Source organism: Bufo gargarizans, chromosome 3 (genome assembly GCF_014858855.1).
Source record: "Bufo gargarizans isolate SCDJY-AF-19 chromosome 3, ASM1485885v1, whole genome shotgun sequence".
Classification (NCBI taxonomy): domain Eukaryota; kingdom Metazoa; phylum Chordata; class Amphibia; order Anura; family Bufonidae; genus Bufo; species Bufo gargarizans.
This window is the reverse complement of record NC_058082.1, coordinates 199,902,421-199,919,346: the sequence shown is the minus strand read 5'-3', so window position 1 is coordinate 199,919,346 and position 16,926 is coordinate 199,902,421. Positions and strand designations below refer to the sequence as shown.

The following is a 16,926-nucleotide window of genomic DNA, read 5'->3' as shown; positions in this document are numbered from 1 at the left end:
AACAGTAAGGGCTACGCTCCCAATATGGAGGACTCCTAGCATGTGTTCACTAGAAGGGGAGAGACTCAAAGCTTTTACCTATCTACCTTACACATTGCAGGTAATGTAATCACTTAGTTACACACCCTGCAAGAACTACTTTCACATAAGCCTAGTAAATATCCCATACATGTTACAGGGTGGTAAAGATGGTATAATAGTCTTGCATAGGTGACTCACCAACTTGGGCTTCAGCTGATCTTCACTATCACCATGCCCAAGACGTCCATACCTTCCTTTTCCCCAGGTGTACAGTTCTCCAGCTGCTGTGATACATGCGCTGTGTGCACCACCTGCGGCTATATCTATAACTTCTGTTCCTCGTAAAGATTCAATAACACGAGGTCTATCACATGGGCTGCAAGAACAAATGCAAAAGTAAAGACCAAGCAGGAGAACACATGAATGATAAGAGCAACAAATCCCAAATATAAAATCTACATAAGCGGAGGGTAAAAGAGGTTGCATAAAATCATATTCAAATTTCTAAGTTAAGAGACATAAGAAAAATCATGACATGGCTCTGCACAGCTCTTTTACTATGTCCTCTACTACTTATCCACATACTATGAGTGGCATTATATTAACAGTGCACATACTGGGAACCATGAGCTGCCACGGTTGCCATTTCTATTGCTACTTTGTGTACGATCCCTTTACATATCTATGAGCTGAATAGTTTTATGGTTATAAGTCGTACTGTACCTTCTGTTCCCATGGCCTAATTTTCCATCTTCCGCCTCTCCCCAGGAATAGACCTCACCCTCAGAAGAGAGTGCAAGACAGTGCTTTCCACCAGAGTTGACTGCCACCTTTTTCACAAAAACATGTTGAATGGATTCCAACAGTGTGGGTGTAGACACAGATTCAGTGCCACCGATGCCCAGCCTACCACCAGCGCCATAACCTGTGGCATACAACTGAACAAAAAAAGTATATGATCAGTGGAAATCAACATTTTGGAAATTACCGTAACCTTTATTACAGCAGAAGGAAATCATTCACCAACTTCCTTACTTTCCCATCAGCTGTGACGGCAAATAGAGTTTGCTCTCCTCCAATCAACTGTATAGGTCTTAGTGTTGCCAATGCTTCACATGGTGTAGGGACCTTGACTTTCGCACCTTCAATACCTCCAAGTTGTCCTCGGTGATTATGACCCCAGCCATAGATGGTTCCACTGCCACCAGCTGACAAAGTCCAATCATCAGGTCGTCTATGAAGACAGATTATTTTTAGACTGTACATTTCTTATATGCCAATTTATGTACATTAAAAATATACAATATTCCAAACCTATTCATCCACTGGACAAGCTGTTCATCTTGTTCTCTCCTGAAGATCTCATGACTCTCATGGACCGTATTCATAGTCTCATAATCTGCCATAAGCTCACGGATTTTCTTGGCAACCTTAACACAAAAGCAAAAATTATTTGAGTTAAGAAAAAATATGATACACAACATTGTCACACTGAGAACCAAAAAGTATACCTCATCTAAAAACAATCGAGGGAGCGGTGTTCTCTTGTCCAGTGCAACAGCAACTCTTGAAGCCATACAGTACCTCCTAAACCATGCCCACTTGTGAGTCTCTGCACAGCATGGAAGAGTATCTAACTCAAGATCACAAGCAAGGGCCACCAAAACCTGCAAGATAACATCCCCAATGTTACTCTGAATATGCTTTACACAATAATTTCACAGGGCTTGACCACTGATCACAGTAATGAATCCATAAACGTTTTCTTGGACTTAGATTGCTTTACGTTGGCTCCAGAATATCAGAAATGTACTCGGTATCCTTCAATGTAGTACAAAGTGATGAAAAACCTTGTAAGAAAACAGCCTTCAAAATAAGCACATTGTGGATCATTTTTACGTAAACTGAACTATATGGTATAGGTCTCCCTGTTCATGAATATCACTGAATAACATATGTTTGTAAAATTATTATAAGTTTTAAAAAAATTCTATGGTGTACATGCAGCTAACCCTGCCTTTCCCAGGTCAGCCAAAAATGCATATCAAAGGGCTTAAAGAGGACCTTTCACCGGTCCTAACATTACCATATAAATACCTGGCAGTGGAGGGCATATTGATGAGATGTGATATCACTTCTTTTATTTTTTCTGTCGGCTGCTCCGTTCCCCCGCCATGCGCCCTGTTCTGGTTTACCGCCCTGTATGTAAATCCATACCATTGGTACATGGAGGAGATGACGGCTGTTTCTCTCACGGGATGTCTCCTCCTTCTTGGCTATGGTTTAGCCAATCACAGTGGACCACGCCACAGCCAGGGAGAAGGTAAGCTTTTTTTTCTCCCTGGCTGTGAAGCGGTCTGCTGAAATTGGCCAGCTCACAGGCAGGGAGAAGGAGACACCCCCCAAGAACCACGGCCTTCTCCTCCTCCCTCTACCAATGGTATAGATTTTCATACAGGGTGACAAACCAGAACGGGGGGCACGGCGGGGGAATGGTGCAGCCAACAGAAAATAAATAAATAAATAAGAAGCAATATCACATCTCATCAATATGCCCTACACTGCTAGGTATTTGTATGGTAATGTCAGGACCTGTGAAAGGTCCTCTTTAAAGTGCAGCCATCAGTCCTTCTGTCAATGTGGTCCAAGTACACAGGCCTCAAAAAATAAAAAATAAAAAATAGGATGTCACTATGGCACTTCAAGATTTCTATGGAATACAGTTTTTTATTTTTTTTTGAAATATTACCTACTGTTTAAATCATGTTTTTATGTTTAACATATTTTAAAGAATTTTAAATGTTATTTTATCATCCATATTTAAACTAAAAATATAAAATCCTGCAGTTTTCACACTTGCCACTAAGTCTAATAATAGGGACCACTTTTTGTTCTGTACAAATCACTTTACTGCAGTTACCTGCATACCTGACATTCTAATCCTGCCTGTAATGGTATCACCTCTGTGTACAGATAACACAATATCCTCCATTTACAATAGGTGATTGTCAGAGCTTATCTATCCTTTCCTTGTACAATGACCTTTGCACAGGTCACAGAGCATGCCTAGAAAACTCTCCCATAGAAGTCGATGATGTCCCCACCAGACCATTGTGTCTCTGGACCATGTGGCTACCGTGAAGCAATTTTCTTAATGCTTTCCAAAATGCTTTTTAGTACAACTAAGGCAAGATGGCCGCCCCCATAATCATGTTCAGGAAATATGATCTGGATCAGAAACTAATTACAATTTGTAAATCAGAAAATAAAAACTGAAAAAAATCCTCTAATGCAAAAACACAATTCTTTCAACAAATGGTGTCAGATTCAGATTGTTGCAGCTGAGTACCAGAGGATCCTCTTGTGGGCCCGTGCTCTAATACTATAAGAGACCCCAAAGGTCCAGGAGAAAGAAAAAAAATCTATTAGACATTATTGATGGTATAGAGGTTTGGCCCCTGAGAAGAATTTCCTCTGGTGGGCCAAGGAACCACAGTCAGACCCTGGATGGTGTATTACCTTGAAGAACGGACTGTGAAGCAACTGCTTCCCTCCTCTGACAACTGGATCTTCATACTCGAATTGTCTCTGTAAGGCTTCAGGAAGGCCCTTCACCAACGCCGCTAAGGCACTTCCTGTAAAACTCTATAAAAAAAAATATGATGTGAACAGACATAAGTAGACCACAGGAACACACTTCCTACAAGACATTTATAAAATATGCTGCTCCATACAGAATCAGATATGGACTACTACCCAACTGTCCATTTCCCTCTTCCACCTTCAAACCTCTACTGAATAACCAGGGTAAAATGTAGGGCAACTATATTCCAAGTACATATGTCATGAAAACGAGATTTTTGTATTACTTACCAGTAAAATCTCTTTCTCGCTCTTTCCTTGGGGGACACAGAAGACCTTGGGTATAGCTCATCTCCATAGGAGGCGTGACACTAAGTGAAGACTGTTAAGCCCCTCCTCCACAGCTATACCCTCAGCCTGGAGAGAGAGACTGCCAGTTGCGTGTCCAAGCAGTGAGAAAAGGCAAAGTCCAACAAGGAACCAACAAGCCAACAACCCGACGGGTAACAAAAAACTCGGAAACCGTACAGAGAAAAAAACAATGAATGGGTGGGTGCTGTGTCCCCCAAGGAAAGAGCGAGAAAGAGATTTTACTGGTAAGTAATACAAAAATCTCGTTTTCTCGCCCAGTTTCCTTGGGGGACACAGAAGACCTTGGGACGTTCAAAAGCAGTCCAAAAGGGGGAGGGACCACAGCCCAAGGTGAAGCACCCGAAAGGCATCAATGAACCGCCGCCCGCAACCCCAGGCGGGGCAAGGCAGCATCTGCCAAAGTCAGAGTATGCACCCTGTAGAACACGGCAAGGCGCGTAAGGTAGACCCGTGGCCGCCTTGCCCAAATGCATGGCCGAAGCCCAATGCCTCCGGCCCAGGAGGCACCAACCGCTCTGGCGAAATGAACGGTGACACCAAAGACAGAATCCTGCCCTCGGTGCGGTAACCTCAGCAATAGCCAAACTGATCAAGCGGAGGAAAAACACCCCGGAGTCAGTCAACCCTATGCACAGACCTCCTGGAAACCCAAGAGGCTGAACGGCTACAAGAGTCGGAGAACCCCAAGTAAAAGCGGCAAGGCCCAAACAGGTGAGGTGTTGAAGCGAAAGGCAAACACCACCTTCAGAAGGAAGGAAGGAAGAAACGGGATGTAAAACAGCCCTGTCCTGGAAAAGACAGAAGGCTTGGAACAAAAAAAGGACCATTCCGGCACCCGTCAGAGACACGACTGATACGGAACACAACCGTACAGGACAGAAGGGGTAGAGAGAACTTCTGTAACGGCTCCAAGGACAAGATTGGAGCACCGAGAGCTCAGTATAAAGTCCCCAGGGCGGTACCGAAGGACAGCACAGAGGAACCAAAGAGCCACTCCGAGGAAGAAGGTCTTGGCAGGCCCAGGGGGCCGAGAACGCTGGAAGAGGAAGAACAGCGCCGACACTTGACACCTCAAGTAAAAGACCGAACCATGGGGAGAGAAATTCAGAGTGGGGAATGCACAGCTTCCTACAGAACCCCAGACAAAAAAACCTAAGCCCTACGACAGATCCTGGACGAAACACTGCCAGGAGTGGACAGTAGCGAACCCGCTAGAGTCGCCTGGCAAGCGGGCGAAAACCCAATGTGATCAGGCGCAGACCAGCAGCACAGGCAGAAGGGTCGACAAAAATAGTCCCATCGGCCCTCGAACAACGTTATCCCGTATCCACCCGAATGGGGAAGCAGAAGGACAGATGGAAAGAACCCAAACGATCCGCCAGATGCCAGGAGAAGACAGGCTAAAGTCCATGCTGACGTAACCACGTCGTACCGTCCCGGTGTGGGAGATCAGGAGAATCTGGAATGAAAAGGTAGTCCCCCCAAGTTATCGAGAAGGTAAGTCTACAGCAGGACCATCGTCTTAGAATGGGCCACGCAATCTGCACTCAGCGGGAGAACAGAACGCGGTAGACTCGGTAAATAGGCACACAGCTAATACAGCCAGTGTGAACAAGGGAGACAGTACGAGGCCAAAAGGAACACCGGAACCATCCACATGAACAACCATGCTCTCCCCAGAAGGGAGGACAACGAAGAACAGCCTCTGAAGTCAGGCGGGAAGCCACATTGGAGCGATCTGTACCGAGCGGGAGCCAAACAAGGCCGGCGAGATAAGGTAGTCGAGACAGAGGCCGGCATAACATCCTCCCACCAAAAGGAGGAGGAGTGGGCAACAGGGAAGCCATAGGACAGCTCAAAAGCAGAACCCACTATACTGTGAGACGCCCAGTCCACCGCCTCGCAGAAGGCGAATACCGTGAAGAACCCAAGGCGGAGGTCCTCCGGACCCGGGTAATCGAGCACCCAAGAGAAGTCGGGTGACCTTCCCGAGAAGAGCAGCCCGAACCTGGTAGCAGATCAGACAGAAGCGTAGAGGCGCCAAGAGGAAGGACTCATACCACACTGCATCCGAAGAGGAGGAAATTGCAGCAGGCAAGGGAACCGCAGTCCTGCCAGAGCCAACGAAGAATTCGAGAGGCGCTGCAGACAACAGCACTCTCGACCATGTGACCACCAGCGCAGGGAAGCAATGCCGCAGAAGGACGAATGGGCATGCATCTAGGACCCACGAACACTCCCTGGAATGAAAAGCCAACGAAATGAATGAGCACCACCCAGCTCGGTGCAGCAGAGAGCAATAGAACCTGTTCGGTCAGGAGGACAGAATGAACTCCTTAGGGACGAGTGCAAGGCTCGCGGCAAGCATCGCATCCCAAGAAACAAAGGTATGCCGCAGGAAGCAGGTGAGGCATACGTACGAGCAGCCCCGTAAGCAGCGAGAAGGCCAACCCACCTAGAAAAAGGGGGGCCCGCCCCAGAGTGCCACAGCATGTACGGAATTGCAAGTGCAACCTGAAAGGGAGTTATGCACAAACCTAGCATAGCATGCGATGGAACGCAACCAGTCCACCCCGAAAGGGGGGAATTGTACCAGGTCAACAGCAGTCGGCAAGAGTGCAAAGGCCCGTCCCAAAAGGAAGTGATGCCTAAGGCCGTACCTACTTCAGAGAAGCAGGACATACCCTATAAACCAGCAGGAACGCAGGAGGTCCACCTAGCGAAAGGGGAACATGCACAGGGTATCCCAGCATTAAGTGAGTGTGCCACAATGCACCCAACACTGAACTCAGCGAGAGTGCAACTACTCTGCCAACGAAGGGGGACATGTACAAGTCCAGCACAGCCATATAAGGACAGCCGTGAATCTCATGAGCGTGCCAAATTCTGCCCTTGAAATGAGAGGTGGTCACGCACAAGGCCAGCACCGTATCCAATGGAAGTGCAAGCGTTCCACCCCTGTTAGAGGGCCATTCACATGGCCAGCAATGTATCCGGTGAGAGTGTAGCATGCCGCCCAGAAAAAAAAAGGGGGGTAAAGCACATGGCCAGCATCTCATCCAGGGAGAGTGCGAGCACACCGCCATGCATGGGAGTCATACACATGGCCAGCAACGTACTGGCGAGAGACAAACACAGTCACTAAGAATGCGTGCATGTCGCCTGAGGAAGGAAGGCAAGCCCCTGGCTGGCAGCGAATCCAGCAAGAGTGCGTACACCGCCCCGGAAGAGGGGTCATGCATATGGCCGACAGCGGATCCAGCGAGAGTGCAAGCACCCTTCCATGTATTGGGCACACGCACATGGTCAGTGACGTACCTGCGAGGAAACAACCACAGACAGAGGGATGTATGTAAGCTGCCTGAGGGAAGGAGGCATACCCAAGGCCGGCAGGGAATCCAATGAGAGTGCAGCATACCGCCTAAGAAATGGCCGGCAGCGAAACCAGTGAGAGTGCAGCATAATAACATAGTACCTAAGTACAACATAGCACATCAGTGAGAGTGCAGCATTCCGCCTATAGAAGGGGGTCGTGCACATAGCCAGTACCGTATCCGGTGAGAGCGCAGTATTCCGCCTAAAAAAGGGGGTCATGCACATGATCGGCAACAGATCCAGTGAGAGTGCTGCGTTCCGCCCAGGAAGGGGGGTCACGCACATGGCCGGCTCACGCACACGGCCGGCAGCGAATCCAGTGAGTGCTGCGTTCCGCCCACGGAAGGGGGTCACGCACATGGCCGGCAGCAAAACCAGAGAGTGCAGCGTTCCGCTTATGGAAGGGGGTCGTGCACATGGCCAGCACCGTATCCGGTGAAGATGCAGTATTCCGCCTAAGAAGGGGGTCATGCACATGGCCAGCCAGGGAGAGTGCAGTAGCCCGCCTAGGAGGGGGGGGGGGGTGCACATGGCAGGCACCATAACTGGAGAGACGATGAATGCTGCCTACAGAAGGGCCGAACGCACTTGGCCAGCGCCGTATCCTGGAAGAGGCAAGAAAACCGCCTAAAAGGGGAAATGCCCTAGCAGCAACGCAGGCTGGGAGCGCAACACCATGCCGCCCGTGGAAAGAGGTCACGCAGACTTGCAGCATTACTGATGAGGCTGCAGCGTCCTGCGCAGTCTAATAGAAATCATGATCTATTATTATTGAATTCATATATATTCTTCTTTTTTTTATTTTTTATTTTTTTATTTATTTATTTATTGAAACACAGCCTCTGAGGCTAAAGGGGAGCCACCATATAGGGGCACCTGAGAGGCAGGAGAAAAAAGGGGGCCAACTAAACAGACCCATTTTTTGGGGGCCGGCCTGTACCCAAAGGGTTAACAGGAATCCGGCCTGGAGGGCGGCGTGCGATCCCCTGGGGGCGGAGGAACCTCCAGGCGGGAAAAATTCGCGCCTGGAGAAGTTCCCGCCCCCTCCACCAGAGACCGGAATATTGCGGCCTAGTAGGCCGCGAAGCCGGGGGCTAAATTGCGGCGCCCGGCCCGTTATACCGCCGGGACCTGCCGCTACAAACCGGCCGCGGGAGCCCACCCCGCGGGCCGGTCGGAAATGCCAAAATTTGCGAAGCCCCGCCGACCGGCACCCGCTGGGGCATAGTCAAGCCCAATGCCGGCCGCGGGAGCCCACCCCGCCGGCCGGAAGAGACCGGGACCCGGAATGGCGGTTTGCCGGCCGCGGGAGCCCACCCCGCCGCCGGACGAGACAGGGACCCGGAATGGCGTTTTCCGGCCGCGGGAGCCCACCCCGCCGCCGGACGAGACAGGGGCCGGAATGGCGGCTTGCTGGCCGCGGAGCCTAATTTTCGCGGCGCCCGGCCGCACCGGAATATAAGTGCTGGCCGGAGGCGAGGCCTTACTCCACTGCAGCGTCCTGCACACTCCGGTAAGGCCCAATGTGATCAGGCGAGACGGGATGCCCGTGAGGAGAAGGCAGGCGACGGCCGACAGCCACTAGCTGCATCGCCGTATCCTGGTCCTATGAAGGCCAGGAAAAAAAGGCAGGGAGCAGATTGCCGCACTGCGGCACCCAGGGGCCAGCCTAGGTCCAGCAGGGGAAGGATCCAGAGGCCCAGTATGGGGGGGTCAGGCACGCAGGAGACCATTGGGTGGGGGGTGGGGGACGTAGGGCTGGAGAAGCCACTCTCTTACCACAGCCGTCTTCACCCTCGGTCCACTCCAGCAGGGTCGCCCCTTCAGCTACTGGCACCGTAGTGGCAGGACGCTGGAAGAGGGACTTGGCGTGCGGGCGACCCTTGCGCTGGCGGGATGCAGGGGAGCTGGGCTGCCCTGGTCCACCTTGCCTTCTGTGGGGGAGGCAGCAGTGCGGATGACCGGCACTGGCGCAGCTCAACCCCGGGAGAAAACAGAGAGGTCTAGTGCGTCTCTGTTGTCCCTGATGTTCTGGAACAAAAAGAAAAGAAAAAAGTAAAAATCAAAAATTTAAACAAGGAGAAAAGAGCCCTGCAGAGCAGGGAGTGTCTTGCCTCCTTGGACACTAAGCAAAAACTGGCAGTCTCTCTCTCCAGGCTGAGGGTATAGCTGTGGAGGAGGGGCTTAACAGTCTTCACTTAGTGTCACGCCTCCTATGGAGATGAGCTATACCCAAGGTCTTCTGTGTCCCCCAAGGAAACTGGGCGAGAAAAGCAAATTTTATCTTACCATTACACGTGCTTCAGAGTCTCCATCTCCAAGTAACCTATTGATGTTAATAGACTGTCCAAACTCTGTGGTTAGAAGTTTCCTCAGCCTCTGAAGAGCCCACATCCTGTGACCTGCCGCTAAAACGGGGAAAATAAATTTACTTCTCAGTACAAGTTTTACTGCATCTTTTCCCACAAAACTATATATGAATCTGCTCAGCTTCTCCTTATAATCTGCTGTCTTCAGATTTTCATGGTGAGATTCCCTTTAACCCCTAGCTATTCTTTCTATTTTTGCCTTTCCACGTTTAAAAACAGCCATGACAACATGGTTGTATAAGGCCTAGTTTTGAGCAAGATAAATTGAATTTTTTGTGTTGTTTGAGATTACACATTACTTTGTAATTTATATACATTTTTTGTGTTGCAAATATAGAAAAAGTGATTTTTGACAATGCTTTTTTACCTTACTGAATACACCAGTGATGGCGAACCTTTTAGAGACCGAGTGCCCAAACGGCAAACGAAAACCCACTTATTTATTGCAAAGTCCCAACATGGCAATTCAACCTGAATACTATAGTCCAATAAAGTATATCTTCCATGAACTCAAAAACTGTTCAGATACCTAAGGGGTTAATAAGTCAAATACAAAATTAAAGGAACACTAGAATTTATTACATACCAAGAGCGCTAAGCTGAGCACAGGCTGCGAGCGAAGCAGCCAGACGGGGAACTATTCCTCGATTGGAAGCAAAATTCAAACGGAAATCTAAAAGACAGGTGACTAAATCCATTGATGGGCAAGACAGGATGCACCGATCTGACAGGAGATCTTTTGGACCTAGAAAAAGAACGTATATGAGGTTTCTTGAAAATAAACTGTTTTACTTACTGTCATGTGCAATATAAAATCATGAAGGGCACAACAACCCAGAAATACATATAATCAGTCCTTACCTGCAGCTGGCATGATAGGATAGACTGTGAACCGCCAGCCCCAGCCATTGACTGATCCATCACTAATAAATTTCCACTTTAATTCATCTCCAGGAATTCTCAGTTCACTAGACCAGTCAGACCATTCTCGGCCTACCAAATATAGATTAATGGGAAATGTAGTTACTACACTGGTGCTAAGTGCCTATTCCCTCTTATTATGGAGATGCCATTTTCATGTAAGGACTATGTTAAGGTCTACTGAGTGTGGAGTCAAGGTGACTGGCATTATGGAAGGGTTTGGAGCTGCTCAAATACATTTTCCATTAAGTGACAGTATTTCTACCCCCAAGAGAAAACTAATACGATAGCATTTATGGACACAAAAGGTAATTTATCATAAAGATCGCCAAAGTTCACCACTGTACTCTTGGCACACTGAAATTAAATTTGTAGACCAATCAAAATCCATACAGAAAAAGTGCACTTACTAGTGAAAAAAACACAATGCAAAAAGAATCATGCAAGTCAGGAGTGCTTATGGGAATATTAATAGGAAAATAAATTGCGGAATATCAGGCATGCTATAAGTGGGGAGAGCAAAAATGTCCAGACATTGACTTCCATAGAGAGAAGACTACCAGTCATTCCCACAACAGGCCACTAAATTCTAGAATATAAAAATTCCTTTAAAGGAGTTCTCTGGCAGTGAATCAGTAAGTCTCATGATTGAGTGTTGGTAGAAACACTTAAGATGAAACTTGAGAAAAAGAAAGGTTTCGGATTCAGATGGAGATCCTCTTAAAACTTCTTCTTTATTAATAAATTCATTTACAGCAGACACAGCCACTTGGTACACAAGACAAGTTGACGCGTTTCGGGTACTTGACCCTTAGTCGTAACAACATTACATAGTGAAACACAGAAATGTAAGTGTATTCTAACGCAAAAACACAAATGCAATCGCACTCTGCAACCAGCACTCTGCCCTGCCTTTATGCTGGATGTTGAATAAGGCATTGGTGTACATTTTGGCCAAAGCGTAATAAGCCACTCACCACGTCAAGGTCGCCTTCATGAGTGGTCCCTAACACTAGTTCCTACCTGTTATGGGCCATGACAGCCACACACATGAAGGTGACCTTGACGTGGTGAGTGGCTTATTACGCTTTGGCCAAAAAGTACACCAATGCCTTATTCAACATCCAGCATAAAAGGCAGGGCAGAGTGCTGGTTGCAGAGTGCGATTGCATACTCCTAGAGGTAATAGATGGAACCCCTTTATGTTAGGAATGTAATGGCAGGATCAAGGTCATATTAGTATAGTTATTATATGGTTTTATATGTAGTATACCATTCACATTGTGCGTTTTTTCTTCCTCCTATTTTCAGTTCAACATGATGGGGCTATAGCTCTTTAGGGGTTAATTGGATTAAGAGCTCCAGCACAATGTGAAAGACATCTACCCTGTGATTAGCAGTCTGGATGATGGGTGTGAAACGTAATGAAACAACCAATGAAGAATGTGCTCTCCTCCCCTGGAGTTTGGAGGGGTGGGCTTAGAATACACTTAAATTTCTGTGTTTCACTATGTAATGTTGTTACGACTAAGGGTTAAGTACCCGAAACGTGTCAACTTGTCTTGTGTACCAAGTGGCTGTGTCTGCTGTAAATGAATTTATTAATAAAGAAGAAGTTTTAAGAGGATCTCCATCTGAATCCGAAACCCTTCTTTTTCTCAGGTTTCATGCTGACTGCAATGGGGACACTCCCCTAAGGTTTCAGGAGTCGGGAGCATACATTGACCAGGAAGGTGAGCTGGATAAAGTGTGTCTGTTATAAGAAACACTTAAGACACTGTGGAGTCTGTAAATGGACATGGATGCACATTGTATACCTATGAAGCAAGCTGTGTGGACCTGGGTGTGCAAACTGACACATGGAAGCTGCCGAGATCTCAGTTCTGGGACTAAAATTGTAGACACCTTTATGGTAAATAATATATAGTTTATACTACTAATTGTAAGGATTACCACTCTCTGGAGTGTACTGTTCTAATTGTTATAGTTTCCACTGTAAAAAAATAAAAAGGAATCTCAATTTGTTGTGGAATCAACATGGAAAGAAGCCTCAATCTATCTGCCCCATCTTCATTATTTCCACTCTGGAACCAGTGCTGAGATCGCGGTGGGGTCAATCTAATTAGTGTACAGACCGGTGGCATAAACCAGCGGCTCTGCCTCTGCTTTCTGCTGAGATTTTTTTATCAGTGTGAAATAGCCCATATGCTTGAAAACGGTATCAAAATCAACAGTTTTACAGTAAACCGTAAAATTTCATTTTGATGCTAACAGTTTGCCTTTTCAAATGGCTTAGGCAGAGTGCTGAATCTCCTTAAAGAGAGCAGTCCTATATGGAGCCTTACTGGCAATTCTCCATGGGATATGAATATGCAAAGCGGTAGCTCCCAAAAAAAAACAGAACAATCTCGTCAGCACCACCTCTTGAAAGTGGCTTCTTATAAGTCAAGATGGGATTTGACAAGGGAATATAGCCAAGCCCGATATGCAACTGTAGACAGCTGTTTCGGTGTTTCTCATCAGTAGGATTCTAGCTGGCTCAGTGCGATGACTTGGAAGCGGCTTAGACAGGGTGCTGAATTTCCTTAAAGTGACCAGTTCTGTATGGAGACTCATTGGAAGTACTCCATGGTATGAGACTTGGGGGCAATGCTCCATGGGAAACGAATATGCAAAGAGGCATCTCCCAAGAAAAAGAACCATCTCACCAGTGCCACCTATTGGAAATGGTGCCACTTCCAATAGGTGGTGCTGGCGAGGTGGTAATCTTCCATGGGAGAGTTACCTCTTTGCATATTCTTTTCAAGTGGATGATGAATGGCCTTTAATATATGTATGTATCTCAATGGGGTTTTATCTGTATATTTGCACACTTGTAGAACAAATATACGAGTGAATATGGAAAGAGTGAAATGTTTTATCAGCACTTTGCACATCACCTGATCGGACTGAAACTATCCTGTTGGCCCCATCCATTATGGTAAGTGGGTCATGTCGCCGCTCTGTAGAACACTGGCGGTCAAATTCTACTCTAAGGCCCTCAGCACCTAAACAACCATAAAGAGAGTAATGTAGTTTTAACACAATTTGTCATACAGTTATATAGACTATGTACGAGTGAACAATAATGCTTTGATCATAAAACAAACTGATTTATAGGGTGCGCAGAAAAAAAGAATAAAAACTAAAAACTCAAAAACATGAAATGGTGCATTGAGCTAAACATGAGCTTAAAAAAATGGGGAAAATAAAATTAGTTTGCATTGTAGTTTACTACCAAATCATGGCAGCCCATATTGTATAAAAAATAAAAAACATAAGGACACAGTTCAATACAATATTCACTGGAAAAAGAAACCACAATTTTAGGACACAAAATTAGATTTATGCTACTTCTATAGCTTTCCCGATATAAAAAATTAGGCAGAAAAGAAACAAAAACAATTTACTACACAAAAAGTATGGTCATCATGATACTCTTGGTGATCACCAATTACTAAGTCGCAAAAATAGGATGCAATATATTTTATTGCATGTTATTTCAGTAGCCTAATTTTGTGACTACATTTTGTTCATGTAGCTTAGACCAAAGCAGGTGAAAAATTACAAGTTGAAACAGTGTATACAGGCCTGTTCATGCTCACCAAAGTAGTTCTAAGGCCTGACAGTCACATGGCCTTTTTCAGAACAAATTATTATTTATTTATTTTAAACCGTGAATATCAGCCCTAAAAAAAATAGGATATGTCCTATTTTGTCTGTTTTCAACAGCCCCCAAACAATTCAAGGGTGTCGCTTTTATTGGGAATTTTTCAGAAAGGCATTGGTGAAAAAATGGCAGTGAAAGATGGCCGTTTTGCCATTTTTAACAGCAGTTTTTTTTTCCATTACTGTCATGTGAATGTAGCCTAAGAGTGCATGACAGTTTAGCTTTAAATTTTCTAGGTTGCATCTCAAAATTTCCAGGTTTCCTGGCAGATCATTTTGTTAAAAAGTCTTTAAAAAAAACAAAAAAGCATTGCTCACCTCCACCATTCCCAGCCACTTCACTAAAGCTGCTCTAAAGCTGGTCTTTCCAGTGTTTCAAGCCAAGAAAGAAAGCTAATTGTGCATTTCTTGCAATTTTCATGGTGTCGGTCCAGTGGAAAACAGCAGGGACTAGAGCAGCTGTAGAACAGCAGTAGAGAAGGCATCAGTGGAGGCGGGTAATGCCAGGTAGAACTGACATAGGAGGAGGAGATAGGAGCAGGCCTGGAGTGGCCCACAGGGGAACAGGTGAATCCCCTAGTGGGCCCCTAGTCCCCCACTCCCTGCAAAAGTGGCACATAGCACAGTAGACTGACTGCACTACATATACACAGGCAGCATACAAGTGTGAGAAGTCATTAGGAACTTGTCTACCTCTTGTGAAGGAAATCATATAGACACCATCTTGTCTTCTCAGTGGGCTGTTCTCCTCCCTTACTTTCATGTTGATGCTTACATTTTTACATAATCTCTAGAATACAATATTCTAAACTCAAGGCTGAATGCTTTGTCTTCACAGATGTCAGAGTTTCACTGCTTTTTGGCCTAGAGCCATTATGATATCCTGTCAATATATATCCTATTTTTGCTTTATAAGACGCGCCAGATGATAAAATGCACCCCAGGTTTTAGAGAAGGACCCACATATCAGCCCTCCATGTCAGACCCCCCCCCCCCTCTTATCAGCCCTCAGATTAGCCCTCATTGTCAGACCCCTCCAATCAGAGTTCCTTGCCAGAACCCACATCAGACCTCAGATCAGCCCTTATTGTCAGACCCCCTCAGAGTTCCTTGTCAGACCATCAGACCTCACATCAGAATAAAAAAAACGTATCTTACCTCTCCTGCGCCTCGGCTCCTCTCCATCTCCTGAAGCAGTCACGCTCCCATGTCTTCTCCAGCCGCGCTGCACTGTCAGCTGACTGAGTGCAGCGTTAGGTCATAGTGTGTGCACTACGTCTTGACGCTCTACGCGGTCAGGACAGTGAAGCGCTGGCCCCAGGAAGGAAGACCAGGAGGGTGAGTATTACAAGCGCTTGCATCGCTTCACTAACTACTCCCAGCACCTAAAGCATACTAAGTGAGCACTTCCATAATTGAAGCACTCACTGGTATTCACTTTATAAAGACAACTTAAAGGGGTTCTCCGGGAATTAAGAAAATTTTATGGAGCTGGTATCCAACGATTCAAATTGTGGCTCAGTCAAGGTCTTTTAAACTAAATTTAGGTCCCATGGAGGGGGTCTATGGGAGGTTATCAGGGTGGATCTGGCTACTGCTCTAAAAAATCTTGAAACTCACGGGCATCCTGCAATATCTTGATCAAACAAGGCAGAAAGAGCTGAGACCTGAACTTTTAAAAAGGTACTACCTGCCAGACCTTGTTCTAATCCCTTTTGAAGAAATTCTAAAACTAGATGAATGGGAGCAGAAAATGGAATTTCTTAAAACTGAAAACTCCATAGATTTCAGCCAAATCCTAGCATACATGGCCACCTCTTTCCTACTCTTAAGAAGAGTAGAGATCAAGGCATCAGAAAATCCCTTCCTAACTAGTGAGTACCTTTCAAGTTCCAGGCAATCAGAAGGAGATTTTTTTTATATCAGGGTGGAAAACAGCACTCTGGTTCAATAAGTTCCGGATCTCTGGAAGTACCCATGGATCTGAGGCCGACATGATCCGAAGCCACGTGAACCACGATCTCCTTGGCCAAAACGGGGCTATGAGGATAACCCTTGCGCCATCTTCCCAGATTTTTCTTAGGACTCTTGGAATCAATGGGAGAGGAGGAAATGCGTAGGCTAGGGGGAAACTCAAATTCTGAAATTCTGAAGAAAGGCATCTATCCCACAAAGGAGATCCCGCTGAGTCTAAGGAAAATAAAATCTGAACCTTCCTGTTCTTGAAAGTAGCAAAAAGGTCTATTACCGTTATTTTCTCAAAAATTTACTGGTTCAGAATCCATTCGCTCCGAGATAGAAAATGGCAACTCTGTATATTTTCCACCTCCCTGATATGTACCGCTGAGATTGAGGCACACTTTTTCTGCTAATAAGAGGATTTTCTGGGCTTCCTGCATCAGAATTTTGCAACTTGTACCCCCTTGTCTGTTCAGACAAGAGATGACCCTTTTGTTGTCTTTTATAATCCTGAGATTTCTCACTCTTATTCTTGGAAGAACCGACCTCATTGCTAAACCTACTGCTGTCAGTTCTTTTAGATTGGAGAATCCCCCTTTATGGACGTCCCCCCCAAAGA

General features: G+C 46.1%; 1 protein-coding gene across 5 annotated transcripts in view; it reads right to left on the bottom strand.

Annotated features, from left to right (window-relative positions):
* The window catches only part of HERC2 (HECT and RLD domain containing E3 ubiquitin protein ligase 2), a 222,904-nt gene that overhangs the window by 26,642 nt on the left and 179,336 nt on the right, over positions 1 to 16,926 (bottom strand). For 4 of the 5 annotated variants that reach the window (XM_044288171.1, XM_044288172.1, XM_044288174.1 and 1 more), the window contains 10 exons: positions 13,580 to 13,687; positions 10,581 to 10,712; positions 10,306 to 10,464; positions 9,640 to 9,758; positions 3,541 to 3,666; positions 1,533 to 1,688; positions 1,336 to 1,451; positions 1,057 to 1,255; positions 745 to 959; positions 220 to 397 (listed from right to left, as the gene is read on the bottom strand). In XM_044288171.1, the coding sequence (XP_044144106.1) occupies positions 220 to 397; positions 745 to 959; positions 1,057 to 1,255; positions 1,336 to 1,451; positions 1,533 to 1,688; positions 3,541 to 3,666; positions 9,640 to 9,758; positions 10,306 to 10,464; positions 10,581 to 10,712; positions 13,580 to 13,687 (1,508 nt within the window). The remainder of the gene's footprint in view (positions 1 to 219; positions 398 to 744; positions 960 to 1,056; positions 1,256 to 1,335; positions 1,452 to 1,532; positions 1,689 to 3,540; positions 3,667 to 9,639; positions 9,759 to 10,305; positions 10,465 to 10,580; positions 10,713 to 13,579; positions 13,688 to 16,926) is intronic. The other variant, XM_044288175.1, reaches the window with a different exon arrangement.